This window comes from Panthera leo, chromosome B3 (genome assembly GCF_018350215.1).
Source record: "Panthera leo isolate Ple1 chromosome B3, P.leo_Ple1_pat1.1, whole genome shotgun sequence".
NCBI lineage: Eukaryota > Metazoa > Chordata > Mammalia > Carnivora > Felidae > Panthera > Panthera leo.
This window is the reverse complement of record NC_056684.1, coordinates 135,225,438-135,253,427: the sequence shown is the minus strand read 5'-3', so window position 1 is coordinate 135,253,427 and position 27,990 is coordinate 135,225,438. Positions and strand designations below refer to the sequence as shown.

At 50.9% G+C, this 27,990-nt stretch overlaps 1 protein-coding gene across 1 annotated transcript; it reads right to left on the bottom strand.

The window, feature by feature from the left end:
* Positions 1-1,602: 1,602 nt before the first annotated feature.
* Positions 1,603-14,452, bottom strand: CHGA (chromogranin A). The gene is made up of 8 exons (XM_042944138.1): positions 13,814-14,452; positions 12,935-12,981; positions 10,513-10,606; positions 9,660-9,728; positions 7,482-7,577; positions 5,169-5,606; positions 3,970-4,457; positions 1,603-1,787 (listed from the first exon to the last, which is right to left on the bottom strand). The coding sequence occupies exons 1-8, from the start codon at positions 13,857-13,859 to the stop codon at positions 1,704-1,706; spliced, it is 1,362 nt and encodes a 453-aa protein (XP_042800072.1). The 5' UTR covers positions 13,860-14,452; the 3' UTR covers positions 1,603-1,703.
* Between the last annotated feature and the right edge of the window lie 13,538 nt (positions 14,453-27,990).

Sequence of the window (27,990 nt, the reverse complement as noted above, 5' to 3'; positions counted from 1 at the left end):
ACCGAGGCTTACCTCGAGGCAGAGAAGTTTCCAGGCTTCTCCCTCTTCTATCTGCCTGGCCCCGCCCTGATGCCCCACACATCTGTCTGTCCTGCCCACACCTGAGCCTGAGCCTGAAGTGATGTGGCTGAGGCTTCAGGCCAACCACACTCCCATTGTTTCTGCCTTCCACGAGGAAGGGCTTGTGCTTTGCCCATTCTCTCTGCACAGCGCTGCCAATGTGATCTTGGAGTGACACTGCCCACCCCCGACACTGTTCAGAGGAGAGCTGTTCCTTGGTCCCACCTGGGCGCTCTCCCTTCTGGTTCTGACCACCCGGGAGCTTTTCCACGAATGGTTGCATTTTCCCTTCCCGATTTACCCTGACCCGACGGCTTAGAGGGGCTATTCCTTTCCTGTAGCCTGCCTGACCTCTTCCTCCAGGGCTGCATGTGGGAGCACACCTCTTCGACACCTGTTGCCTCACAAAAAGCTGCTCCCTTAGTGATTTCACCGGGACGTTGGTGGTTCTAGTTCTAGTGACACCTGTGCTTTGTGACAAATGCTCAGGCCTCCATCCTGTTCACAGGCAACAGGCAACACTTCCCAGAACCCCAGGCTGCCTTGTACTCGATCTGTGCACGTCCGTCCGTACGGTGTTTCTACGAATACACATACTGTATATAAAATCACCGCTTTTGTAAAAGCCAGGAGACTTTGTCCCTGGGCTCTTTGGATTTGTCTTTACGGTTGTTCTGTGTGGTTATAACACAGGTGGCCATCTTTGGGATGGGTTTTTTTTCAGGGACAAGATGACCCCGTGTTCCCTTTGTTAACTTGTCTCGGGAGCGGATGTTTTGATAGCTGACCGCCTAGTGGGATACAGTTTGCTGTTGTGTTTGTTCTTTCCGTAATGGTTGGGGGGTAGAGTGCACCCTTGAAAACGTGTGAAGAAATAAACAATGACTCCTGCTCTTTGGAAGGTGTCCCTCTGTGTATCAGGGGCTGGTTAGCAGCAACAGTGGGCAGCTCCCTCCCCAGCCTCATGGGACAGGCCTAGCCTTGGCAAGACTGTTCATGTGATTTGTATCATCATCATGGTTTTCTGGTCCAGGCTGCCTGGGCTCTTTGAACCCTCATCACAATCAGATGAGGAAGTAGTATCATCCCCATTTTGCAGATGAAGAAACTGATGTTGAGAGGTGCAAAGTCGCTTGCCTGTAGTCCCACAGCAACTTGAGCTCCCCTTGTCCCTTTGCCCAAATCTAGTCCCTCCCATCCCGCTCTGAGTTAAGAGGCGGGAGAAGTTCAAAGAAACCAGAAAGAGCCCAGAGCAGTTTTATTTCTCCTTAGATAAATTTTGTACAGAATATATTACAGTCAGGAGTTCTCAGCTTTCACCAAAAGGTCAGAAGTTATTGCAATTGTGCCCAATGGCTCTGACGATGGAAAGGAAACTTCTAGAAATCTGCCTGTGTCCAGAGAGAAGATAACCGTTTAAAGTCGTGGGGGGTGTGCCCCGCAGAGGGGCGCACTGGGGCTGGAATCCAGAGCAGAAGGGAAGGAGCGAGGGGGCAACAGGGCGGCCTGGGCTTGGGCGGGCTGGGAGCGGCCTCTCTACCAGAAGCAGTGCCCGGGCCGTCTGGCCAGGACCTGCAAAGGGGACAGGAGAGCCAGGACTGCTGGGTGCCTCGGGGCCCTGGCTGGGGGGGCCGGCTGGCGTGTCAGCCCCGGCGCAGTGCCTGCAGCTGGCGGGCCACCTTCTCCAGCTCTGCCTCGATGGCCAACAGGCTTTCCAGCTCCTGGTCCTAGGAGAGAACATCAAGGGTCATTCACATGGAGGGTGCAGTCTGCCAGACTGGTTGTGCCACTGGCTAGCTGTGTGGCCTCAGGTGGCTTTGCCTCTCCCAGCTTTAGGGCTTTCATCCAGATCATGGGGACAGAGATGCCACCCTGCTGGGCCGCTCTGAGGATTACTGTGCACAAGAAATGGGCATAGGGGCCTTGACCCCACACCACCCCGGTAGCCTCATCCAGACCTGCCTTCCCCTGAATGGCTCTGGGCAGGCACGTGGAAAATGAAGCCTTCGGTGCTCTTCAGTGTTCCTTAGCTCCTCACCCCAAGGCCTAGACTGTGACAATGGCCCTGACCGTGAGTCCAGGCTTCCCTGCTTGAGGAGCCATGGGCCTTTAGCACAGGCTTGAGGACGTGAGGGCTTCCCTGCTTCTTCCTGCCTAGGGTTGGGCCTGGATGCTCGGTCCCAATCATAGGGGGACCCAGCTCTGGCTGCCAGGGTGGTTCAGGGCAGCAGGGGACCCTTCTGTGACCTCTGCTCTGTGCCCCAGCCTCAGGAAGCTTTCAGGGTCCCCTGAACTGGGGCCGATGCCCACAAGCAGATGCCCTTGGACTTGGAGCAGGAGTCGGGGAAGGCCACGCCCTCACCCTCGGTCTTGACCTGGGAAGGGTAGTCTTGCTGGGGTCCCTGCCAGATGCCAGGCTGTGGAGGGCACCCATTGGGACCACTTGGAACAGACAGACAGTGGTTGTCATGGAAATAGGGACCTTAAAGCCTTCTGTCTTGGAGTGAAATTCTGTGATGCCGGAACATTTCTAAGAAGACCCTTGAGCTGGGTGGAAGAGGCCTCTGCCCTGTCCTGTCCACAGGACTCTGGGGTCCCCATTTCTGTGCTCTGCAGTCCAGGGCTTTCTCTGCCCGTGGAGAAGGGAGCTGGCAGGCATCTCAGGGTAACTTGCTTGCTCTTTCCAGCTTCTGTGGGTTGGGGAGGGGCAAGCAAAGGTGCCCAGGCTTGTCCTGGTCCAAAGCTAGGGATGGAGGGCAGTCTCCTGGGCACATAGAGAGATGACCTCTCCTAGCTCCTGCTGCTAAGGAATTTTCTCCCTCTAAGGCTGCCAAGACTCTGGTCCCAGCCCAGAGAAAGGTTGGGACCCAAGGAAGGGGCCACATCCTTTTCTGGGTGGGCAGAGAGAACTGGGGTCATGGGTAGATTCCAGTCCCCAGCAGGGCCCTGACTTCGACCTGGACACTGAGGCCTGAACCACGGAGCCCTAAAGCCTCCTCTAGCTCCAAGATGGTACTGCCAGCCTGGCAGGGACCCCAACTCCCACTCCTCACCTCTGGGGCTACATCCCAGCATCCCATTGAGCTAACCAGGTATCCCTGAACATGGCCAGGTTTTGAAAGCTCATGTGTGTTCTGACCATAATAATGAGGTGAGCAGAAAGGACTCCTTACCGCATTTGAGAAATGGGGGAACCAATGAGGCTCAGAGAAGGGGAGTAACCCGCCCAAGGTCACACAGCTAGGAAGAGGCAGAACCCAGGTCTCCTGGCACATCCATGCCTCCCTCACCCACTCACCACCAGGCCCCGTGGTCCCACTGGCCCTGCCCTGGCCCCACCGGAGGGAGGCAGGGTCTGAACCTCGGAGGACCTGGGCTGCCTGGGGGCCAGGAGAGGACATTGCTGGACCAACCACAGGGATTTCCCAGGAAATCGCCGGGCACCTTCCGTGCCCTCCCAGCTCTTGGGGGCATGGTGCCCTCCTCGGGCCAGTCCCTGCCAGGTCCTTTCCTTTCCAAGTTCCCTCCGTCCAAAGCTCCAGCTTCACCCCTCACTCCTGCTTCACACCCAAACCTGCGGGGGCCCCCTATCACCTCCAGGACAGAGACCCACGAAGTGCCTTCAGGCATTGGCTGAACCACCTCTCCTGTCTCCACGACCCGATCTGGACAGCCCTCTCTTGCCTGCCTGTCCGCCAACTTTACCGGGTGCCTCTGTGAGCCAGGGTTCACTCGCCTCCCTGCCTGACCCATCCTCACCCCTGCCCCTGCTCTGCCCCTCTCCCGAGAGCCCCCCGTCCAAGTGCCTCTCCAGCCTCAGACCCGAGGGGACGGTGTGTGTCCCCTCAGGGGGGCAGGGCCCACACTCTGGAGGCCTGGCCTGGGGCTGGCACCCGCCCCCATACCAACCTCCGGTCTGCGGTTGGCACTGCCCTCCTCCTCCTTCTTCTCCTCCGGGTAGCTGCGCACCTGGAGGGGCAGGCCCGCCTCGACGCTGTCCTCCCGGGAGGACGGCCTCCAGCCTCGTCGCAGCTGCAGCCCAGGGCCCCTGAAGTCGTAGGCCCGGGCCCGGAAGGAGAGCTTCATGGAGCTGTCGGGGTCCTCCTCCTCGCCCTCCCCCTCCAGCCGCTTCTCGGCCGTCAGCTCCTTGGCCAGCTGGTCCATCCTGCTCCATCGCTTGGCATCTTCCCACTCGTTGGACAGCTGCTCCTCCTCCTGCTCCTGCTCCAGCTCCCTGCTCTTCCCGCCCCGGAAGAGGCCTTGAGGGGCCTCTGCCATCTCCTCCTCCTCCTCCTGCCGAGAGTGCTCCCGCGCCCCCTTCCCCTCGGGGGGCTGAGCCTCCTCAGCCCCGGTCTTCCTGGCTCCATCCACAGCCAGAGCCTTGGGCCATCCTGGAGCTGGTGGTGGACAAGAGCAGGAGAATGAAGGAGGGCCCGCCGCTTTCCCTGGTCCCTGCCACTCCCCAGGGCCTCTCTGTGGCCATCGCTGGGGCCACAGACCATGCTCAGGGTCCAGCCCAGCCTCTCCGCAATAATTGCACTTGGAGGAAGAAGCCATCTTGACACCGTGCTTTGCAAGACCCTCTCAAAGCTCAGAGGGGTGGGCTGGCCAGAGCTTGCCTCTTCTGCGAGCCTTCTCCTCTGAGGAGCCCCCGATCCGGGAGCCACCCAGCTGGGGAGGGAGGAAGGACCCTTACGAGGCCTCATGGGGGGCCAGGGGCCTCTCCCAAACCCTGGGTGAAGCTGACACTGTCCCTAGACCAGCCTGCTTTCGCCTATCAGGCTGTCCCTCTGTTCCCGAAGCCCACCCACCCTGCAAAGCCCCTCTGGCCTCCTTGGTTGGAGGGGAGGGGCTGTGTGGACTAGTGGGAGATGCAGGGTTTTGGAGTCAGCCAAACCTGGGTGGTTGGAATCAGCTTTTGCTACAAATTAGCTGTGTGACCTTGGGCAAATTACTTAACCTCTCTGAGTCTCAGTTTTCCATCTGGAAAATGGAGATACACCTACTTTTCAGGGTTGCTGTGAAGGTGCAATGAAATTATGAATGAGGTCCTCCCTCCCACCCTCTGCCTGACACATTTGTTGAGGGGTCTCAGACGTCATACATACTCTCGTCCCTCTGGGTCTCCTTGTAGCCAAGGCTTGGGTGGGGGTTAAATGCTGCGGTGGGGCCTTCTTCTTCGGGGACAGCCTTCTCTCCAGCCTCTGTGTCCTCCTCCTCTTCCTCCTCCTCTTCGCGCTTTGCCTGCTGCTCTTGCTCTACACCCAGGCCCTTCTCTCTGTCCACTGGACCCCGGGAGAGGCTCCCTCTGTCCCCCTGGGCCCGTGGGCCTGAGTGTTTCTGGCTGGGAAGGCTGGCTGGGGGGTGGGCGTTGGAGGCTTCCTGCTCCCCTGGGGCCTGGTTGTCTTCCTCGACCTTGGACCCTTGTTCAGGCTCCAGGGAGGCCTGGGGCCTGGCTCCATCTGTGTCTCCATCATTCTTCTCTGTCTCTTTAGAATCCCCTCTTTTCTCCGCAGCATCCTTGGAGGATGCCTCTTCTGTCACCTCTGCAGAAACAACAAAGTCAGGCCCTGAGGGCCAGGCCACACACGGAGTGTCCCCGAGAGCCCAATTGCAGAACTTAGTCATTGTATCTTTTTTTTTTTTTCTGAACAGCAAGCAAAAGTTTATTAGAGTATAAGATTAGAAAGTAAGAATAGTAGGAAAGCTCTCTCTACAGAGAGGGGACATTCAAAAGTGAATGCCCTAGTCATTGTATCTTTTGGCTTCTAGAAAGTCCAGACCAAGACTTATGACACAGTTAGCATTACTTGCTCTGTGTCTGGGTCTGACCTGAGAACAACTGGCATATGTTCCTTCCTTTATAATTCTACTTTCTTTAAAAAAATTTTTTTACTGTTTGTTTTTGAGAGAGAGAGAAAGACAGACAGAGTGCAAGCAGGAAAGGGGCAGAGAGAGTGGGAGTCACAGAATCTGAAGCGGGCTCCAGGCTCCGAGCTGTCAGCACAGAGCCTGATGTGGGGCTTGAACCCACGGACCATGAGATCATAACCTGAGCCAAAGTCCTACACTCGACCGACCGAGCCACCCAGGCGCCTCTGTAATTATACCTCTTAAAGCAGGAAGTGATTAAAAAAAAAAAAGACCTTGAAAGGTCTTAACCTCTGTATGAGAGGCATCATCACTACACGTTCCTTCTCCTCTCCGTGTGAGGCTTCTCTGTCTTGATGTCCTGTGAAAGTGCTCAACTATTTGTAGGGTTTCATTAAAAGGCATTTTAGGGCAGCCTGGGTGGCTCAGTCTTTTCAGCGCCTGATTCTGGATTTTGGCTCAGGTCATGATCTCATGGTTCACGAGTTCAAGCCCCGCGTCGGGCTCTTACACTGACAGTGCAGAGCCTGCTTGGGATTCTCTATCCCTGTCTCTCTCTCTGCCCCTCCTCTGCTCTCTGTCTCAGTCTCTCTCTCAAAATAAATAAGCTTTAAAAAAAAAAAAAAAACATTTTCGGCTGGCTGCCTTGAAGATAGGCTTTTACCCGGTAAAAATCCCTCCCTGCACCAGAGTGATTACTATTGAACAAAGCCTCGCCAAGTACGTGCCGCCATTTGACTCCAGGACTCCAGGTGAAAGTGCTCCCATCCCGTTTACAGAAAGTCCGCCTGATCCTCAGAGGGTGACCTGTCCATGCTCACAGTCCGTGGGCAGCAGGGTCTTGAATCCAAGTCTCCAGATGCTAAGTACAGGGTGCTCTTTGCCCTGACACATAACTGCCTCCCCCATTAAAGCCTCCAGGTGCCCCAGATGGAAGTCCATGGAGATCCTTGGTCCTAGAAACTGGCCTGCCCACCCACCTATGTGCAAAGAGCAGGCCTTGCGGGGATACTTTGTAGCTGTTTCCGGGCAGAAGGATGAGTACTAGGGCATCACCTTGACCTCAGCCATGATCTCTTTGGATCTTAGAAGCTCTTGTGGCTTCAAGAAAGATGATCCAGGTTCATTCAGTGTTTGAGACCTCCTCTCCTGGGACCCTCCTATGACAGGACTATGCCGAGGCACCACCAAATCCCAGGAGGACAGGTGCCAGGGACAGGGGTTCTTCTGCAAGGGCTTCTGGGAAGATCCAGAGTTGAGGCTGCCCTCCCACCAGACCAGAGACTTCCTGCCCTGAGCATGAGCCCCTGTGGTGGGCAGGCTTTGCAGTGACATAGACCCGGATTCGCATCTCGTTATGCTGCTTACCTTGGGCAAGGTACTTAACCCCTCTGGGCCTCAGTTTCCCCATTTTTAAAGGGAAGACTGAAATGATAGCTCCTTTACAAGGCCTAAAGGAGGGTCTCCTGACTCCAGGGAGACCTTGATCTTATGACTACTGTTATGATCTCCTCCGTCCCCAGCCTCCAGCTAGACTGGCCAGCACTGACCTTTCAGCTCTGCCTGGTCATTCTGCTTCTCAAGAGCCTCTGAGAGTCCATCCTCAAGACCGCTGTGTTTCTTCTGATGTGCCCTCTCCTTGGCACCTGGTATGAGAAAAGGAGGGGAAAAAAAAAAAAGAAAAGGAGAAAAAAGTCCCATTTTGCCAAGCCAGCCCTGGGATATTTGTCTGTGAGAACGAAGGCTTCCGTTTCCTTATCTGTAAACTGGACATGTCATGTTCCAAGTCTGCTTAATGAGAGACTGAGGGGGCAAGACCCAGGCGGGGGGCCACCCCTTCTCAGCTGGGGCTCATCAGGCAGCCACGGCACCTGTCCACACTCAAGTTTCCCACCTGAGATAAGAACAAGCCCTGCTTGCTGCCTCTTAGAGCAATAAAGACTCAGATGGAACACAGGGTCCCAGGGGTGGGAGCAGAGAGGTAGCTAGGGGACTCTGCAACAGGAGACAGCAGTGACTGCTTGCCCCCTCATGGGGGATCTTGAATCAGGTGAGCCCTGTTCCCCCAGGTCCTGGGGAGAAGGCCAAGCACGTGCTTGAATCCCAGTTCTGCTGCCGTGATCCACACACCCCTCTCCCTGCATGGACCCCAGGCTGCTGCTATTTTCCCCATGCTGGGAATCTCTGGAGTGGCCAGAGGCACCGACACAGCGGTTGTGGGCCAGGGAAGGAAGCCCAGATTTGACCCCGGGAAGGCCTTGGTTCACACCTCCTGGCGATTCTTTGCTCTGTGACCTTGGGTAACTTGGTCTATCCAAGACTTGGTTGCTCATCTACAAAACAGGGCTGCTGTTTGGTATGCAGAAGTTGTTCTGAGTGCAGAAGAGGGAGTGGATGGACGGATGGTTGGATGGGTGGAAGGACAGGTGGACATATAGCTATGTCCCATACTCTTTCAGTAGAAAACAGTAATATGTATGTGTATTGGAAACTGTTCATAATGGATACACGCACATATATGTGTATACAGGTGTTTCAGGACACATTCCCCCATAACAGTCTGTGTTGACACTATATTTAATTATTTAAATGTAGTATCTTAGTCATTCAATATTTAATTTTTAAATTATCGTATTGCAATAAAACATTTAATGTTCAGCTGAAAAAAAAAACCCACCAGGGTCAATGATGATGAAATTAATGAGACAGGCAGTAACTGCCACGGCTCCGTTCAGCACCCGCTCTGTCCCAGGCACTCACTTCAGACTCCCAGCAACTATACGAGACAGGTGCTTGCCTTCCGTTCTCACACACGTGGCCTGGTCCTCTCCAAAGGCCTCAGAGTGGGGGTCTCCCCAGAGCTGGAGAAGTCTTCATGCCTCTGATCCCACCCCCCACCCGAGACAGAAGCCCAGCCCTCAAGACAGACCCTCACTTCCTTTGGAAGCAGATGCAATGTTCTCGACTGAGGTCCCATTCCCAGAGAGAGGCACAATGCTAGCGGCCCTGCCCCCAAATAAATAGCCACTTCCCACAGGATGTCAGCTCGGGGCAGATGCAAGGCCAGAACGCATTTTGTTTAACTTTCCAGGTTCCTATGAACGCAGGAAGGAACCTGGGGCTGGGCATCTGTGGGATGACATCAGTCTAACCCTCCATCCCAGCATCCTGTCCCGGCTCTGCTTGAATATCCTCAGTGACAAGGGGCTCACTCCCTCACAAAGTCACTCCATTCTCAAGAGTATCAGTGGATTTTCTTAATCTCTAAAGCATGCTGAAAGTCTGGTCTGTGTTTTGGGGGTGAGCAAGACCTTGCTTCCCCCATCAACCCCTTGAGCAGAAGCTCACAAGAAGAAAGGGGCCTGTCCTCTCTTCTGGAGACCAATTTTCTTTTAACAGAGGAAAAGGATTCTCTCTGTAACCTAGTCTTAAGAGCGCCCCCACTGAAATGACTGAACTGCAGAGATGGGGTATTTGGAGAGCTGCATCTGGTCTTGGCATGTCCTTAACTTACTGTGTGACCTTGGACAAGTCGCTCAACCTCTCTGGGCCTTACTCTCCTTAACTGTATCAATGACAAATTGGACCAGGGCATGAAGGACCCCATCTTCCTACTCTATAACTGGAAGAATCAGAGAGAAATAGGGCATTGCTCAAACTCACACCCTGGTTTTCTCTCAATTACTGGAATTTACCCAGTAAATTCATATGCAGTGACTGGAAAATACCTTGGAGAGCAAGATCTTGGAGTTCTTTCAGCAAATTCTGATGTCGCAGGATTGAGAGGATCCGTTCATCTGCAATGAAGAGAGTCGTTATGGGTGGTTTCCAGAGAACAGCCAAGAAAGAGATGACTATCAATATTTTCAGCTGAACACAAGGAATTTATTTTGGACACTCAAAACCTGGGCAGCAGCCTTAAGATTGGGTCTTGAGAAGACACTTTTGAAATGGCCTCCTCTCCAAGGTGCCAATTTTTCCTACTACATCAGCAAGGTCAGCCACTGGCCCAGCACCCAGACCTCAGCCAAGAGGTGGCAGGCCCCCAGGTGAGGTAGGTGTCTCTACCCACATCATGTCTTCCAATATTCATCTCCATGCCTGATCCACCTGGGCTATCCTTTCCTATCTACTGATTTCCAACCTTTCTCTGAAAGTCCAACCCAATGTTGGACCCATCCAACAGCTGATCAGAACTTGACTGCTTGGTTGGAAAGACTTTGTCCTTCTCAGGCCAACCCCCACACTTCTTTATTCATCACATACCTATAGATTGTCTAGCAGGTGTTAGAGGCTGCTCTTGGCTCTGGGGGTCTAGTACACAAAATCTCTATTCACAGGGTGGACGGCCCTGCTTTCATTCTGCCCAGAATTCTAGTTAATTGGGTTCCTATCTGTTCCATCTGCCAGTCTGTAAGTTCCAGAAGCACAGGGGCTGTGACCCCCCTCATCTCTCCAGACCACTCAGACCCTAGCACAGGCCTGCCCAGGGCAGGCACTCGATCAGTGACTGTTGAATTAAGTCACTGAATTCTGCTCAAAGCCACACACCCGGATCCTCACCCCCAGCCCTGCCCGTACCTCCTCGGAGGGTCTCGAAACACTCCTGGCTGACAGGCATGGGGCTGGGCTTGGAAAGCGTGTCGGAGATGACCTCAACGATGCACTTCATCACCTGGAAAGAGAGTGGGTGGGGGGAAGGCTGGGGCTGGTTTGTGTATGGGGTTCAGCCCCAGAGGCTCCACAGCAAATTTCTAATGAGAATATAAGGACATTTGCTTTTGTCTTCAGGAGTCAATGGATGCCCGTCTCAGGGGCACAGCTTTGTGTTCTTAGCCAGACAATAACCACAATAAAAGAAAACCCTTATATGGTGTTTGCCATGTGCCCGGTGATGTAATAACATAGCCAGCAGGTGCCCCTCTGAGGTACCAAGCGTCTCTCCAAAGAAGGGGAAACTGCTCCTGGGCATGGAGGTATGGCTTGCAGAAGTCCTTGAACCTTGCAGATGCCTCAAAGGGCAACTATCTCCAGGAAGTATTTCTGGACTGCCCAGAGGAGAACAAAGACCTTCCCTGGCTTTACTCTGTCTGGAAACAGGATGTGGATCACTGTCTCCCAACATTCGTGATGTTGTCACCTGCAAGGAGTGACAGCCTCCCAGTCTGGCTCTACATTGGGCCAGGGGATGAATCCTGTGGCCGGAGGTGGGCACACATCAGCTACATCGACGCGCCTGCCTATTCCAGGCCCACGGCAGCCATATCTCTGAAGGTTTTGATTCAGGCCCAGAAAGGTGCTGTGGATAATCAGGCACCTGGTAAGTGGATATTGGAAGGTAGTGCCAACTGGAGTGCAGCATCCTAGCTGTGTGATCTTGGACATGTGACTTGACCTCTCTGAGCCTCAATTTTCCCACTTGTAAAATGAGAGTGAGAAGACTTTCCCGCTCCCCTCCCAGGGTGATCAGACACAGATGGAAAAACACTCTATAAAGCATGAAGTGCCCCACACACCAAGAGAGGGATTCACAACTTTCAACCTGCTTCAGCTGCCTAGAGCAGGGCAGAAAACCAGGAGGTGCCAGACATGCATCAGGGATTGCTGGTGGGGAGTGAGGGGGTGGCAGGCTGTGTCTATGGGCTGCCAAAGCAAGCCATCCAAAAATTCAGGATGGCAAACTGGCAAGGAGGCTCTACAGTAGTCACAGCATCATAGGATGGAATATTTAGGTCTTAACCAGCTGTTATGGTGCTCCTGCCCCAGGCTGCTAGGTGGAGTATGGTGACCACGGTGTCTCCCATAGAGATCTGGTAGGAAGAGCCCTCAAGTGTTTACCCTGCATCCCCCTGCAACCCCATACCTCACACTGGGAATGGCAGTCACCAGTCCATGAGGACAGGTTCTGGGACAGAGGAACTGGGCATGGGCCCCAAGAATAATAAAGAGCCTCAAAAGGGAAGCCCTAGGAATAATGGTGCCCATTTACTGAGGACCTGCCATTTGCCAGGCACCTGACATCTATGATTCCCTACTCTCATGACTTCCCTCAAGGGAAATACTACAGATGGGAAAAGTGGAAGCTCAGAGAAGCTCAGGAACTTTACCAAGACCACACAGCTATAAGAGTGCAAGTAAATTAAATCACTAAATTCTGCCAAGTGAAATACAGGAAATATAATTGAGCAAATAGAGGCTGAAATTGCTTTGCTGTTTTGGGTTTAACCATAGCCTCTCTGGAATGGAAGAAAACAGCTCCTGAAAAGGTGAGGAGTAGAAATTTCCCTGAGTCTCAAGTGGGGGTATCTGTGAGCATCAGAAACTGGAAAAATAGCCCCAGCCTAGACATGAATGGATTCCAAATATATACCCAACAGAGTGTCTGTCTCGCTGGCTACAGAACTCCCCATTGGTATCTCCTAAGGCCCTTTCGGGGAGGGACATGCACCATAAGCCCTAAATGGCCAGCACCCTGGGTACAGAAGCCATGATCAAGAGTCTTCTCATTCTGGCCCTTTGGGAGAGCCAGGGCTTGAGTGCCTGGGGGGTGGGGGTGGGAGGGCAGCTAGCAGAACCTTGGGAGGAGGGGAAGACCAAAGGGGGAGGCCAGAGCCAGAGAAATGAAGACCATCCTTGCAGGTCTGTGGACAACCACAGCCACAGAGAAGTCCCCCCACCTAACCCAGCAGCTCATGGTAGGCCTGCCAGATGTGGAGTGTTCAAGGCAGTAGGCCTGGCACCTTGGCCCAGCAGCTAAGACACAGGCCCCATCGGCAGCATACCCAGCTCAGATGAAGCTGGGGAAGTCCCCACAGCAGGATGGCAGGGAAATCTAGCAGTCTTTGATATCTTCTTTTGCAAGCTGTCCCCAGGCTCAGCAGCCGCAGTGCTGGCTCTTGGCTTTATGCCAAACTCACTCCTGCAGCTGCCTAAAAACTGGCTGTGAGGCGTCCACTGGGCTTCCTACCCGCCATCCCGGGGGCATCCCCATTCCCCTTCTTACCTCGGTGTCCCCTTTATTCATAGGGCTGTTCACAGGGAGGGCAATGACTGGGGAAAAAATAGAGAACTGGGGTCACTCCTCTGCTCCAAGGGGAGAGCCCAGTCCTTCCTGACCCAGTTTACAGGGGGCCCATTCATCCCAGTGCTCCCCTCAAAACTGCCCCCACCCAGTGGTTCTGTTTCCTTTCCCTGGCTGCTGCTCCCATGGGTATGGCCCCCAGAGGCTACACTGAGCTCCCTAACACTGCCTTTTGGGAAAGTTCCTGCTCTGGGTGGGGCGGGGGGGAGGTGGGAGGGGAGGCAGGGGAGAGGACTGGAAGCTAATGCTAGGAAAACAAGGGCAGCGGCTGAGTGGGATTGGGGTGGAGAAGGAAGCGAGGAGAGGAAGACAGACCCCAGAGGTGTGGGAAAAGAGACGGAGGAGGAGGATTGTGAGAGATGATGCGGAGGGGTAGAAGCCAAGGGCAGAAAGAGCAGGAGGGGGGAAGAGAAAGAGAGACGAGAGCGGGAGCCAGCAACGGTTCTCCCATCTCCCCCAATGACCTTGGCCAGCCACGGCACGGAGCCAGAACTGGCCCAGATGCAGTCGAGACGTCGAGCCCAGACAAGGGGTAGGGGGCGCCGGGGTGAGGGGGAAGGGTGGGTCCTGCCCCGCGGGGTCAGGAGTCTGGCCCGCCAAAGAGTCCGTCCGGTAGGTCTACGGGTTTGGGGCCGAGACCGCTGCGGGGTCAGCAGGGAGGCGGTGGCGCTGTCCGCGGTGCTGAAAACTCGCCGGGCCGGAGGGGAGGCACGAGGGGCGCGCGGCGCTGCGCGGAGCCTCGACCTCAGGGCAGGCGGGGGCGCCCAGGACCCTCTCCCACGAGACCCCGCGCTCGCTCACCTTGCCCGGCGCAGAACAGAAGCGCCAGGACAGCGGCGGAGCGCATGGCGAACCCGAGGCGCAGAGCAGTTGGCGGTCTGGGCCCCGGCACCGCAGGCACCCTGGCGAGGGCTGGCTGGACGGGCGGCCTGGGAGCGGGCTGTGGCGGCGCTGGCGCGGATTGGGGGCGGGGGGCGCGGCTTCCCTCTCGGCGTCCGTCTGTCGGCCCACCCACCAGCCTCTGTGCAGTGGGCTCTGGTACTGCAAGAATTTATATACCCCCGACCCCGGAAATGACGTCATCGGGACCGCCTCTGCCCCCTTTCCCCACCCCTCCGGGGGGTCCGGCAGCAGCTCGCTCCGCCCTCAACTTCACGCCTCTGGCTTCTGCTGTCCGCCGCTGCGCTCTCTTGGGTCGAGCTGTGAGACAGTTCTCTGGCTTCCAGGAGGATAGCAAGGGACCTCAGCTGATCCTCCACCCCTCGACGGTTCCACCGACTTGCTGTGGGTCCGTGGGCAAGTCACTCCCAGTCTCTGGGCCGCCTGTTCCTTCAGTGTGTGCTGAGGTCCCTGCCAGCACTAGCGCGCCACTTCATGCTCCTGAGATTCCCACAGCGGGGGCGCGCTTCCCCTGATGCCAGAGTCTGGAGGCTTGCTCCACACTCAGGGCTCCCTCAACTATCTAGCAAGTCCTGCAGCGGCCTCCCGACCCCCTTTTGGAGTAAGGCACTCCCCCCCCGCCCCCCGACAAACCCGTTTTGTGCCTTCACAATTTGTAATTGTATTATGTATTTATGTATTTGAAACGTTTGGTCGCCATTGCTTTCTGAGGGCAGCACCTGGCACAGAGTAAACGCATTTAATAGATACCTGTTGAATGTACTGATTGAAAGTTCAAGCCAGGGAAGAATGAGTGAATCCTGGGCTCTGGCCATTGTTGAACAGCTCTCCTGGGGGGTGGTGAGGGAAGAGTGGGGGGTAGTTCTAGATATTAAACCAAAACAGGAGCTCTTGTAATTTCTACTCATTAGCCCTAGTTCAGCCCCCTTAGGATCTGCTTCTTGCTGCTGCTAACCCACTGTATATTTGAGAACAGCTCTCACAGTCTCTTTGAGTGTCCTCAAAATCTGGGCGTTTGGGGGCACCTGGGTGGCTCAGCTGGTTAAGCCTCCGACCTCTGCGCAGGTCATGATCTCACGGTTTATGGGTTCCAGTCCCAGGTCGGGCTCTGTGCTGACAGCTCAGAGCCTGGAGCCTGCTTGAGAGTCTGTGTCTCCCTCTCTCTCTGCCCCTCCTCTGCTTGCTCTCTCTCTCTCTCTCTCTCAAAAATAAATATTAAAAACTTTTTTAAAATCTGGGCATTTTGTGTGTCAGATTGGTTTCTTGGTTTGTGTCCCTCTGCCCTGGGGCCACATTGCTGCTCTCAACCTGGATGTCACACTGGAAGCCCTTTGCCACCTGACCCCAATGTCATAGTGAACCTGGTATCTGGGCTACAGTTTGGCATCAGTTGACATTGTCCAGAGCCTCCTTCCTGCGACTCTGCCCACATCTGCTGCTGCTATTTCCTACTTCCTGCCCCACCCCATGCCCACTCCTGCCCCTAAAGGAAAACCTGGCAGGAGCTCATAGGAGACCGAAATGATCCTTTTCATGTGTTTATTCTGTCATTCAGCCACTATTTGGTTAACACCCACTATGTGCTTAGAACAGCACTCAGCTATTCTCGGTGCTGAGGATACAGCAGTGAACATAACAGACAAAGGGCTGATTCTTATGGAGTTTACATTCTAAAGGGTGAAGACAGACAATGAATAAGTAAAGAAGTGAAATGCACAGTTGTCAGGTGGAGACAAGTACTACAGACAAAAATGAAGTAGGGAGGGAGATGGGTGTGTTGGGGAGGGGTGGGGATATGTTTTAGACAGGGTGGGTCTGAGAAGTCTTCACCAAGGAAGTGATGTTTCAGCAAAGATCTGAAGGTGATGAGGGAGGGGGTTGCAGGTGTCCAGGGGAAGGGGGCCCCAGGTAGAGGCAATGGCAAGAACAAATGTCTGGTGGAAGGAATGTGCCTGGCATGTTCAAGGATTTGCAAGGAGATAGGGTGAAAGGGACTTTGAGAATATAGCTGAATAGTAACACATAGTCCATCCCCAAAACTTGGAAAATGCACAGAAATGCAGGAAAGCACCTGTACTCACACTACCCAGAGGTAAGCATCAATAATTTAAAAGTATGTACAGTATTCTATAGTCTTTGTTGAAGCAGCTCCCTTTGTAAAGGGCAGTTCCCAGAAAAAGACTTCAGCTGAGCACAGACAGAATAAGTGCATCAGGCCCTTCTGATGTGGGATCATCCTGAGTGTGTTACAAAGGACTGCAACATGCTTCATCTCCAGAGTCCTATCACACAGACTTACCCAGTCATGAGTATAGCGGTCTACCACAGTTTATTGTGTGCCACAATTTGTTTGACTAATAGACAAATAGATTTCCTAGGGCCCCCTGAGTGGCTCAGTCAGTTAAGCATCTCACTCTTGATCTCAACTCATGAGTTCAAGCCCCATGTTGAGCTCTGTGCTAGGCAGGAAGCCTGCATAAAAATAAATAAATAAATAAATAAATAAATAAATAAATAAATAAAATAAAAAATGAATAGATTTTTTTGTTTTTGTTTTTGCTGTTATATATTTCTAAATGTTTATTTGTTTATTTTGAGAGAGAGAGTGGGGGTGGAGGGACAGAGAGAGAGGGAGAGAGAGAGAATCTCAAGCAGGCTCTGTGCTGTCAGCTTAGAGCTTGACACAGGGCTCAATCTCACGAATGGTGAGATCAAGACCTGAACTGATATCAAGAGTTGGACACTTAACCAACTGAGCCACCCGGGCACCCCTTGTTTTTGCTATTATAATGAACAATCTTATAGACAAACCTCTGTGGCATTTGCAATAATTTCGTGTAATGGTAGGTGAATTCCTCAAAGGAAATGGATGTTTTTAAGACACTTGGTATGCATTGCCCAACTGCTGGGAAAGTTGAACCGCTTCCCAAGCTGAGTGGATTTTTCTCAAGGGAAATTTCAGAGCTCCTGCCACCCTTCTAAGGCCCCCAGTTCTCCAGGAGCCTGATCCTGCTTACCCCATGAAGTTGAGCATAACTAACTAGCAAAAATGTCCCAAACTAGGCTTCTAAAATGACAATGCCAATAATTGACATTTGCATCATGCTTTATAGCTCTCCAGAATGTTCATTGTTGAGCCCTTATGGTGCCCCTAAGCCTAAGGTAGAGTGGAAGTTTTTTGTTTGGGGTTTTTTTTTTTTAGAGGCTGCTTTTATTTTGTTTTTCAATTTTCAATTTTTTTAATTTTTAATTTGTTTATTGTTTAATTTACATCCAAGGTAGTTAGCATATGGTGCGACAATGATTTCAGGAGTAGATTCCTTAGTGCCCCTTTACCCATTTAGCCCACCCCCCTCCCCCAACCCCTCCAGTAACCCTCCGTTTGTTCTCCATATTTAAGAGTCTTTTCTGTTTTGTCCCCCTCCCTGTTTTTATATTATTTTTGTTTCCCTTCCCTTATGTTCATCTGTTTTGTCTCTTAAAGTTCTCATATGAGTGAAATCATATGATATTTGTCTTTCTCTGACTAATTTCGCTTAGCATAATGCCCTCAGGTTCCATCCACGTAGTTGCAAATGGCAAGATTTCATCCTTTTTTATTGCTGAGTAATACTCCATTGTGTGTGTGTATGTGTGTGTGCATATATATATATCCATTTCTTCACTGGATTATTTGTTTTTTGGGTGTTGATTTTGATAAGCTCTTTATAGATTTTTGGATCCCAACCCTTTATCTGATATGCCATTTGCAAATATCTTCTCCCCTTCTGTCGGTTGCCCTTTAGTTTTTCTGATTGTTTCCATCACTGGACCAAAGCTTTTTATTTTGATGAGGTCCCAACAGTTAATTTTTGCTTTTGTCTCCCTTGCCTCTGGATACGTGTTGTGTAAGAGGTTGCTACGGCAGTAGAGTGGAAGTTTTGACCTTACCTTGTGGATTTGGAAACTGAGACCCAGGCTGTTAAAGTGAGCCTCCAAGGGACCGCATGGAAGGTGAATGGTAAAGTTGGACCTAGAGCTTGTTTTGCCCAAATACCCATGGTTTCCCCATCTTATAATTTCTCACATACTGTTACTTCTCCCTGAGATGCCACTATGGCCTGATGAACCCCTCCATGCCTCTCAGGACCTGAGGCAATTGCTTCCTCCTCTGTACCTCACAACACTTGCCTGAGCATTTATCACAAAGGCTGAAGGTTTTGTCTTCAGATCCTTCTATCTCATTACACTTTGAGCTCCTTGGTGCTTGGTCTATATCCTGCTCATCTTGTGACTTCAGTTCCTGGCATAATGCTGGGCACGTGGTAGGCACAAGGGAAAAATTAAAGAAGGAAAAACAACTCACATCCCTTGGTCTTATCTTTGGGCTTGGGGCTGGATTAATTAGAGCAGGATAAGCTGATGGAAAAAAAAAAGACTCCGAAATATAGTGGAGTATAATGGGATCTTGTTTCTCTCACATGCAACAGCCCAGAAGTAAACAGTGGTGTGGCTATGCCATTCTCAATATGAGATTTCCATCTTCGATACTAAGGGAGCTACTTCAGTTTCTGATATTTATCCACCACTGCAAGGGGATAAAGGGTAGATGGAGGCCAAACAGCTTCTTTGTAAGGCTATGATAAAGAACTTGTACGATCACTTCTCACAACCCATTGACTAGAACTTGGGCATACGGGCACACCTAGTTGAAAGGTAGGCTGGGCACCCATTGAGGGGTGGTTCCAATTACTAAAGGAAGAGGGACTAGTGGAAGACAATTACTATTCTATACCACACAACCCAGGGGGATGATGATAAAAACTAACCCTCATAGAAAACTTGCCAAGAGCCAGGCACTGTTCTAAGAGTTTCGCATTAACAGCCCTATGAGGTAGGTGCATTATTATACTTGCTTACAGATGGAGTTCTGTAAGAGAATTAAGCCCCAATGTCCTAAGGCATTTAATGTGCAATAAAATAAGGTCTCTTGTGTGCACCTGAAATGGTACTAATTGTGCACCATCATTGGGAAATTTGAGAAAATAGTTGTTAAGATAATTTCTGTGTTTCACGGTTCTGATAAGGAACCTTGTATAGTGTAGTTGATAGGTACCTTTCAAGGAGTCATATACTGGGTTTGATTTCTGTCTTTGTTTGGGTTCCTCCAAAAGCAGACCCTAAGACAAGGATTTGGTACAAAGAGTTCATTTGGAAATTATCCCAAGAAACACAATGAGGGAGCAGGGAGGTGAGACAAGGAAAGGAGAAAAGCCAACGAAGGGTGTGGTGATGAGTTGAGTCACCACTGAGGACAGTGGAGACTCAATCTTGCTGGGACCTGTTGAGAGACTGTGCAGAATACATCTCAGAATTGTTCCACTGGGGTGAGAAAGCTGGAGTCCTTACTTGTGGATTCCTTGCCCTCATTGAGGGTCTCTCCTGGAGGCATTGATTTCCCAGCACTTCTGGTCTGTTCTGAGAAAGGGCCACGCAAACTCTCACTGCCTGAAAACACCGTCCGGCAGAGAACACTTGCAGCCTTTGGTAGGTATAGGAGCTATCTACAGGTAACCTCCAAGGTGGCCCAGACGGAGGTAGGTGGGACATTGACATCTGCTACAGGGCTTTATACATGGTATTTTATTTCATCTTTACAATAAACCTGTGGCTAAGTTATCAGCATCCCTGCTTCTCATATGCAGAAGCCAAAGCTCAGAGGGATGGAGTGATTCTACCAAGGTCACACAGCTAGGAAATGGTAGAGTCTAGGGGCCACCCATCTGTCTTGTATCACTCCCTGCTCCCCTTCCTCGGCCCCAAGCCCTCTACTAGCCTGTTTTAACAGGTCCCCATCAATAGCTCCCACCAAAAAATTTTACCTTCAGGCTTTCTTGGGCTTCTTATTGCTTGAGAAAGACAATTAGTATTTTTGCAACCTTAAGTGGATGAAGCTTGAAGAAAGGCTATTTTTATTGCTGTGAGTATATACATACAATCCCCATCAAAGTCATGTCCTTGCTTTGTATATTCAGCTTTGGACAAGTTCCCTAGCCCCCATTTCTAATCAGGTCACTGCCCCTGAATTCCTCTTATCTTGTCATTCTGGAGCTGCCTCTGGTAATAACAAGTACCTCTCATCTGGTACTCATGGTCAGGACCTTTTTTTTTTTTTTCCACAGACAAATGTTCTTACTGTGAATCATTCCTACTAAAATGCAAAGGCCTGGGACATAAAGCCAAGATGTGGTTAATTGTCCATTAATTACACAGTAAGAGGGAATCAGAAGAATATGATATGCTTCGAAGGTGGGCCTAGCAGCCCATCTTGGAATCATGTTAGAGCTCCAAGGGGCTGGTAGTTCTCAATGTACTCGCTGTTCACTGGTTCCCCTTGACAGTTTTCCAGATCTGCTGCCAAATCTTGATTCATGCATAAAATGTGTTTTTGTTAAAGCTAAGTATATAAAGGCATACCTTGGAGATATTGTGGGTTCAGTTCCAGAGCACCGTAATAAAGTGAGTCAATGCATTTTTTGGTTTTCCAGTGCATATAAAAGTTATGTTTGCACTATACTGTAGTCTATTAAGTGTTCAATAGCATTATGTCCAAAAAAAACCCCCATGTATATACCTTAATGAAAAAATATTTTATTGCTGGGGCGCCTGGGTGGCTCAGTCAGTTAAGTCCGACTTTGGCTCAGGTCATGATCTTGAGGTTTGTGGGTTGGAGTCCCGTGTCAGGCTCTGTGCTGACAGCTCAGAGCCTGGAACCTGCTTCCAATTCTGTCTCCCTATCTCTCTGCCCCTTCCCCACTCTCACTCTCTCTCTCTCTCTTTCAAAAATAAATAAACATTAAAAAAATTTTAAATACTTTATTTAAAAACGTGCTATCATCTGAGCTTTCAGCAAGTAACAGAAGGTCTTGCCTCGAAGTTGATGGCTGCTGGCTGATCAGGGTGGTGGTTGCTGGGGGTTGGAGGGACTGTGGCAATTTCTTAAAATAAGAGTGAAGTTTGCCTCGTTGATTGACTCTTCCTTTCATGAATGACTTCTCTGTGGCATGTGATGCTGTTTGATAGCATTTTGAACTTCTTTCAAAATTGGAGTCAACCTTTCAAAACCTGCTGCTGCTTTATCAACTAAGTTTTTGTAATACTCTATTGTTGCCATCCCAACAATCTTCACAGCCTCTTCACCAGGAGATAATTCCACTGAAAATAATCACTGTCCTGGGACCCCCGGCTGGCTCAGCTGGAGGGACATGTAACTCTTGATCTCAGGGTCGTGAGCTCAAGTTGGGTGTAGAGATTGCAAAAAAATAAATACATAATTAAACTTTTTTAAAGAATCACTTTCTTTGCTCATCCATAAGAATCAACTTTTCATCTGTTAAAGTTTTATCTCATTCTCTTGCTATTTCTACCACACCTGTGGCCTCTTCCTCCACTGAAATCTTGAACCTCTCAAAGTCATCTTTGAGAGTTGGAATCAACTTCTTCCAAACTCCTATTAATGTTAGTATTTTGACCTCTTCCCATGAATCATGAATGTCCTTAATGACATCTCAAATGGTGAATCTTTTCCAGAAGGTTTTAAATTTACTTTGCCCAGATCCATCAGAGGAATCACTACCGATAACAACTATAGCCTTATGTCATGTATACTTCTTAAAGAATAATACTTGACATTCAAAATGACCCCTGATTCATGAGCTGCAGAATGGATGTTGTGTTAGCAGGCATAAAAACAACATTAATTTCATTGTACATCTCTCCACCAGAGCTCTTGGGCCACCAGTTGCATTGTCAATGAGCAGTCAAAATTTGAAAAAGAAGTTTTTTTTCTGAGAAGTAAGTCTTAAAATATTCAGTGAAACTATATTGTAAACAGATGTGCTGTCTCATAGGCTTTGTTGTTCCATTTATAAAGAATAGGCAGAGCAGATTTAGCATAATTCTTGAGGGCTCTGGGATTTTTGGAATGGAAAGTAAGCATTGACTTCAAATTAAAGTCTCCGTTGCATTAGCCTCTAACAAGAATCAGCCTATCTTTTGAAGATTTGAAGCTAGCCATTGACTCCTCTTATCTAGCTATAAGAGTCCTAGATGGCATTTTCTTCCAATAAAGTCTGTTCCATCTGATTGAAAATCTGTTGTTTAGTGTAGCCACCTTCATTAATCACCTTAGCCAGATCTTCTGGATAACTTGGTGCAATTTCTATGTTAGCACTTGCTGCTTCACCTTGTATTTTATGTTATAGAGAAAAGTTCTTTCCTTAAACCTCATGAACCAACCTCTGCTACCTTCCAACCTTTCTTCTGCAGCTTCCTCACCTCTCTGAGCCTTCATAGGAAAGAAGAGAGTGAGGGTTTCGCTCTGGATGAGGCTTTGGCTTAAGGGAATGTTGCGTCTGCTTTGATGTTCTATCCAGACCTCTAAAACTTTCTACATGTCAGCAATAGACTGATTTTGCTTTCTCATCACTTATGTGTTCACTGAAGTAGCACTTTTAATTTCCTTCAATAACTTTTCCTTTGCATTCATAACTTGTCTAACTGTTCGGCACAAGGGACCTAGCTTTGGTCTATCGCAGCTTTCAACAGGACTTCTTCACTGAGCTTAATCATTTCTAGCTTTTGATACAAGTGAGAGACATTCAACTCTTCCTTTCACTTGAACACTAGGAGGCCATTGTAAAGTTAGTAATTGGCCTAATTTCAATATTGTTGTATCTTAGGGAATAGGGAGGCCTGAGGAGAGGGAGAGAGCTGGGGGAATGGCCAGTCAGTGGAGCAGTCACAATACTACACACAGCATTTGTATATTACGTTTGCCATCTTAAATGGGTGTGGTTCATGGTGCCCCAAAACAATTACTAGAGTAACATCAAAGATCTGTGATCATGGATGACCGAAAAAAATACAATAATGATGGGAAAACTTGGAATATTGCAAGAATTACCAAAATGTGACACAAATGGGACACAGAGTGAGCAAATGCTGTTGGGAAAGACGGCACCAAAAGACTTGCTTCGCATTGTAGGATTGCTGCAAGCTTCAATTTGTAAAAACAAAACAAAACAAAAAAAACCCACAATATCTGCAGAAGTACAAATAAAGCAAAACACAATAAAACAAGTTATGTCTGTGTAGTGCCTTGGCTTTGTATGTCAGATGAAGCATTGAGCTGAAGTGGGTGATGGGAGCTGTACCTCACTGAGAGGAGGAAGTGAGGGGCAAAGCAGAGTCAGGAAGTCTTTGCCTTATGAGGACACCATGGATTAGATTGTTCAACACCCATCCCAACCCTCTTTCTGGTGGGCAGAAGTAGGGAAGCTAAAAACTACATTTCCCAGACTGCCTTGCAGCTAAGGACCTGGATGTGATTTAGGTTCCACCAGTCAGAAGTACTTGCACAGGAACTGGAGTTGGAGTCATGTGTGGAGAGAGAGAAGCTGCAGAACAATCATGTTGCCAGTGCGGACCTGGCAGAGGTGGGTGGCTCTGGTGACAGCTTCCCTACTTGGCAGCCAGTCTCCTGATCCTGGCAGGGGCTGCAGCACCCATGGCAGCTCAGTTCTGATGTGTGGCTTTGCAAGCTGTTCCTGGGAACAACTGACAAAAGTTGACACTCTACAGTCAACTTCTTCAGCCCTCCCACCAACTGTGTAAGCCATTTAAGATTCTGTTTTCTGCAGCAGAACCCCGGCTGAAACAAGGAAATACTCTGTGAGGGCAGTGAGGGGCTCTGACGGCAAATAGCAACCATGGCCAGGTGAATAGGGTGTATGTGTACATTGTCACTCTGTCAAGAGAAAGGGACTGGTCAATGTCAGGCACTATTTATTTTCATATCCCAGACAACACTGTTCAAATCCAGTCAAACTACAGGCTTTATAAGGGATGCCAGCACTTTAGGGTTTCATCATGGGGATAGAAACCTCTTGGTTATCGGGCAGTTGTCTGAATGAATGCCTTAGAATGACCAATTTCCCAGTCTGTATGAAACTCAGTGAATGGCATTGGTGTTGCCAAGATTCTAGGCTCGTTCCTGAGCTTCAGAGATGGCAAGGGACTTACCCAGGGTCACACAGCAAGTTCTAAGAGCCAGAACTTGTTCTCTGATTCTAACCGAATCTTTCCATTGCTCCAGTGAATGCAAAAAGAATGAAGAAATGGATGAGAGAGGTATGGGACTGGCCCTGACTCCAGAGTCCAAGGGCCAACCTGGGGCTGGGGCAGAGAAGGAGGAGAAGAGAAGGCAGATTTGGACAGTGAGAACCACATTGGAATGCTTTTTAAAAAACCACTCTTTAGTCAAATCCATAGAGACAGAAAACAGAATGGTGGTTTCCAGGGGCAGTGGGGAGGGGTGAATGGGGAGTTGTCGCTTAAGGGGACCAGCATTTCTTCTGGGGAAGATGAAAAGTTTATGGGAATGGATGGCGGGGACAGTTGCACAACAGTGTGAATGTACTCAATGCCACTGAACTTTATGCTTAAAGATGGTTAAAATGGTAAATTTTTGTTATGTATATTTTACCACTTTTTTTTTTTTAAAGCACCCTCTGCCCACTAATGTGTGATGATGTGGGCTGCAGGAAGGTGGCTGCCTCCTAGCCTGAAGGGTGCAGGGCAGGGGACAGAGTGGTGTCCTGGTCTCTCCATGGGGCAGAAGCGGTCCATCCAGCTGGTATATCTGGGAGCACCCCAGGCACTAAGCCGGGAGAATAGGGATCCCGCTGGGGGTACACACCAGGGAGGGGCACCAGACCTCCTGCAGAGCTGGTCTCCCAGGACACTGACAGTGGTTCTCACAGACATGCGGCCTCCCAGAACGCTGATACCCAGAGAGACCCCAGAGGAGGCCCCCTCTGGGCCGATGGGGAGCTGCAGACTCAAGGCTGGCAGGAGCCCCTGGCCGCTTCCCAAGCCAGCTGCGTCAAGCCATTAGGTGCAGCCCGAGTTCTGCCTGTGTCTCTGGGACCCTTCAGAGCCCTGGCCCGCCTCCCCCTGCCAGGAGGAGGCCCCTCAGTGCCCAAAGCCTTTTAACAGAAACTCAGAAGGCTTCTGGGCTCACATGCACCAGAAGCTGAAAGCCTGTCCTCCACCAGTGCGTCTCAGATGTCCATTTAGAAATACCCCAGGGGCACCTGGGTGGCTCAGTCTAAGTGTCCAACTCTTGGTTTGGGCTCAGATCACGATCTCGCCGTTCATGGGTTCGAGCCCCACATCGGGTTCTGTGCTGATGATGTGAAGCCCACTTGGGATTCTCTCTCTCTCCCCCTCTCTCTGCCCCATGTTCTCTCTCTCTGAAAATAAATAAATAAACTTAAAAAAAAAAGAAGAAATACCCCAACTTCCTCATCCCTGGGTGGGATAATTCTGAGGAGAAGTTTCTGGCATCACTTTCCTGTGGCTCCCTGAGGAAGTAAGCTCTGTTTCTCACAGTGGTGTCTAGCTTAATAACACACACTTTGTTGAGTTTATCTTTCCTTCTCCCCCCTCCTCCCCCCACGCCGTCCTCCTTCCCTGCTCCTCTACCGGGGATTCCCGGTATACCAGGTGCACTCACATCCTTGGCTCAGGGAACCCAGGCACGACGCTGGCACGGCTCCGTCTGGAGTGTGAGTGGTCTGCCAGTATCCAAATCTCTCTATGGTCCTCGGTCCTGAGCCACATGGGGCTCAGCCCCTTCCGAGCCCAGCCCTTCTTGGGCCTTGATAGATCTTTTTCCACGTCTGGTTCTGGGGCTTGAGTGTTCCTTGCATTAATTTGCAGGGTGGCTCTTTAGACTCCTGTCCTACTTGGGAAGCGTCTTGGCAATGCTAGGCCGCTTCAGGGCCTCTGACCCGTTGAGGCCCAAATGGTGAGGACGCGCCAAGGCCAGAATCCACTGGGTTGGGGAAATGAGCGGGCCTTGAATCAGCCAGGCTGCAGCAGTGGAATGCAAAAGTGGGGCAAACCCGAGGCTCCAGGGTCAGTCGGACATGAAGTCTACCCTGGACTATCATTGACTTGCTGAGTGACCCTCACTGGTCACTTTCCCACTCTGTGGTCTAGTGTCCCCACCTGACACATGGCTGTGAGGACCCAGGGCACAGCCATGTTCAAAGAGTATAAATGAAATCTGAACCATAGTAGCTGACCCTTGTGCGTGGATTGACTGCTTTACTCTTCACACACCTGTGACACAGTTGCTATCATTATCATTAATAGGTTAGGAAGCAGAGGTTCAGAGAGGTTGCTTAAACTGCCTGACACCACACAGCCTAATAAGTGGCAGAGTCAGAATCTGATCTCTGGCTATGGTGTGAAAAGCCATCACGTAGAAGTTTGTTGATTTTAGGGGGTGGGAGGGTGTGGCCTCAGCAAACAGGTGGTCAAGGTCAGCCTCATTGAGATGGTGGCTTGAGTAAGGATTTGAAGGAGTTGAGGGAGACAGTCATTGGCTATCTGGGAGAACATTCAAGGCAAATGAACAGTCAGTGCAAAGGCCCTGGGGCAGGAGTATACCTGACAGGCTTGAGGCAGATTGAAAAGGCCAAGGTGACTGAGAGAGAGTGAGTAAGCAGAGGGTAGTTGGGAATAAGACAATATTGGGCCAGATGATACAAGGCTTTGTGGGCCTTGGTGAAGACTTGGCCTTTACTTTGAGAAAAACAGGAGTCACTGGGAGAAGACAGGAGGTGGTGGGACACTCAAGGGCACTGTATGGTTGTGTGCCTCGGACCCAGCTAACCAGCAGCCCCAACACCCCACTCCATCCCAGGGGCCCTGCAGAGATGCTTCTGAGCCAGGGGTCAGGGAGAGGAGAAGAGAAAGCCATTGTCATCATTTGCCCATGGTGGTTATGTATGTCCCTGTTGATGAGTGCCAGGTCCCCAGGAGGGACGGGCTGCTCCTCTGGCTAGGGTTCAGGACATCTCCTGCCAGGGGGTCCTTGGGAGCAGCTTTCTGCCTGTGCCCCAGGGAAAGTGGCAGCTGCTTATCTGATGGGGAAGCCCAGTGCACTAGACGGCAGAGTCAACACACCCTTGACCCTGCTTACAAAATCATATTTTCCAAACACACTGTTCCTCCAAGCCCCTTATCAGGCCTCCAGGTGGCAAAGCCCTGTTGCTGGGCAATGTTGTTTTATCTGCAAGGTCTGCACAGAGGCCAGTATGAGGTGATTTCATTAGATCCTCTCCCATCTGTCTCTGCAAACATCCCCAGGGGCCTCCAATTAAGGTTTGGCTTTTCTTCTTTGGCAGATGTTTGTTTTAATCTAATAAAGCGGTTTACAGGCCTCAATGTGTGGACGAAAGCCTCGGCAGGCCCCAGCCCGGGAGGTGGTGGGAGAGGTGGGGTGCGGGTGTGTGGGCACCAAGCCGTGGACGCTGAGGCTTGCTCACCCAGAGCAAGCACGAGGCACAACAGGATGCAAGGAAGGACCTGGCCTGGCCAAACTCAGATGGAAAAGGTCTTCCCCGTGCTCCGCCTCCTTCCCAGGGCTACATTGCCACGGGGGGGTGGGGGGGACCTCACTCAAGAGCAGGTTGTCTTCTAAGGAGACACCCTGGGGTCTGTAGCCAAGGGGGAGACACCTGGGAGATGGTCTACAGAGGCTCCCCAGAGAAGGTGCTGTGGAAGAATTGCTTAGCAATGTGCAAGCTCTGAGGTCATGCCAAGTAGACCAGAACATTGGAAACCAAAGGCTTTGAGGGGAGAGGATGGTGAGGGTAAGATCCAGGGCAGAGGAGAGTGCAGGGGTTGGTCTGACTTGGCCAAGGCATTGTGGAAGAGAGGGAGGTGGGAGCACCCCTGCACTAAGAACAGGGTCAAAGCAATGCGCTGGGGCTTCTAGGATGGGGCCGGGTAGCCAGGACTCTGAGGGAGAGAGGATCCCTTGCCCAGGCCCAACCTCCTAGCCCCAAAAGCATGACTTTTAGGGATTTCCAGAGAAGTCTTCAGGTCATTTCAGGGTGATCCTTGTCCCCAGAGCCCCTCGCCAGCTGGGAGAAGCAGCTTAGGATGGTGGAAGGAGCTGCACTTTGGAGCCAAGGAGACCTGGGCTTGGGTCCTGACTCTGTCTAGTACGGGGTCACCTTGCA

Excerpts from the sequence above, each read along its gene's own strand:
- CHGA (XM_042944138.1), bottom strand. The coding sequence starts at position 13,859 with ATGCGCTCCGCCGCTGTCCTGGCGCTTCTGTTCTGCGCCGGGCAAG. Across the intron at positions 12,982-13,813 it reads TCTGTTCTGCGCCGGGCAAG|TCATTGCCCTCCCTGTGAAC; the intron begins GTGAGCGAGCGC and ends TTTTTTCCCCAG. Across the intron at positions 9,729-10,512 it reads TTTCGAGACCCTCCGAGGAG|ATGAACGGATCCTCTCAATC; the intron begins GTACGGGCAGGG and ends TCTTCATTGCAG.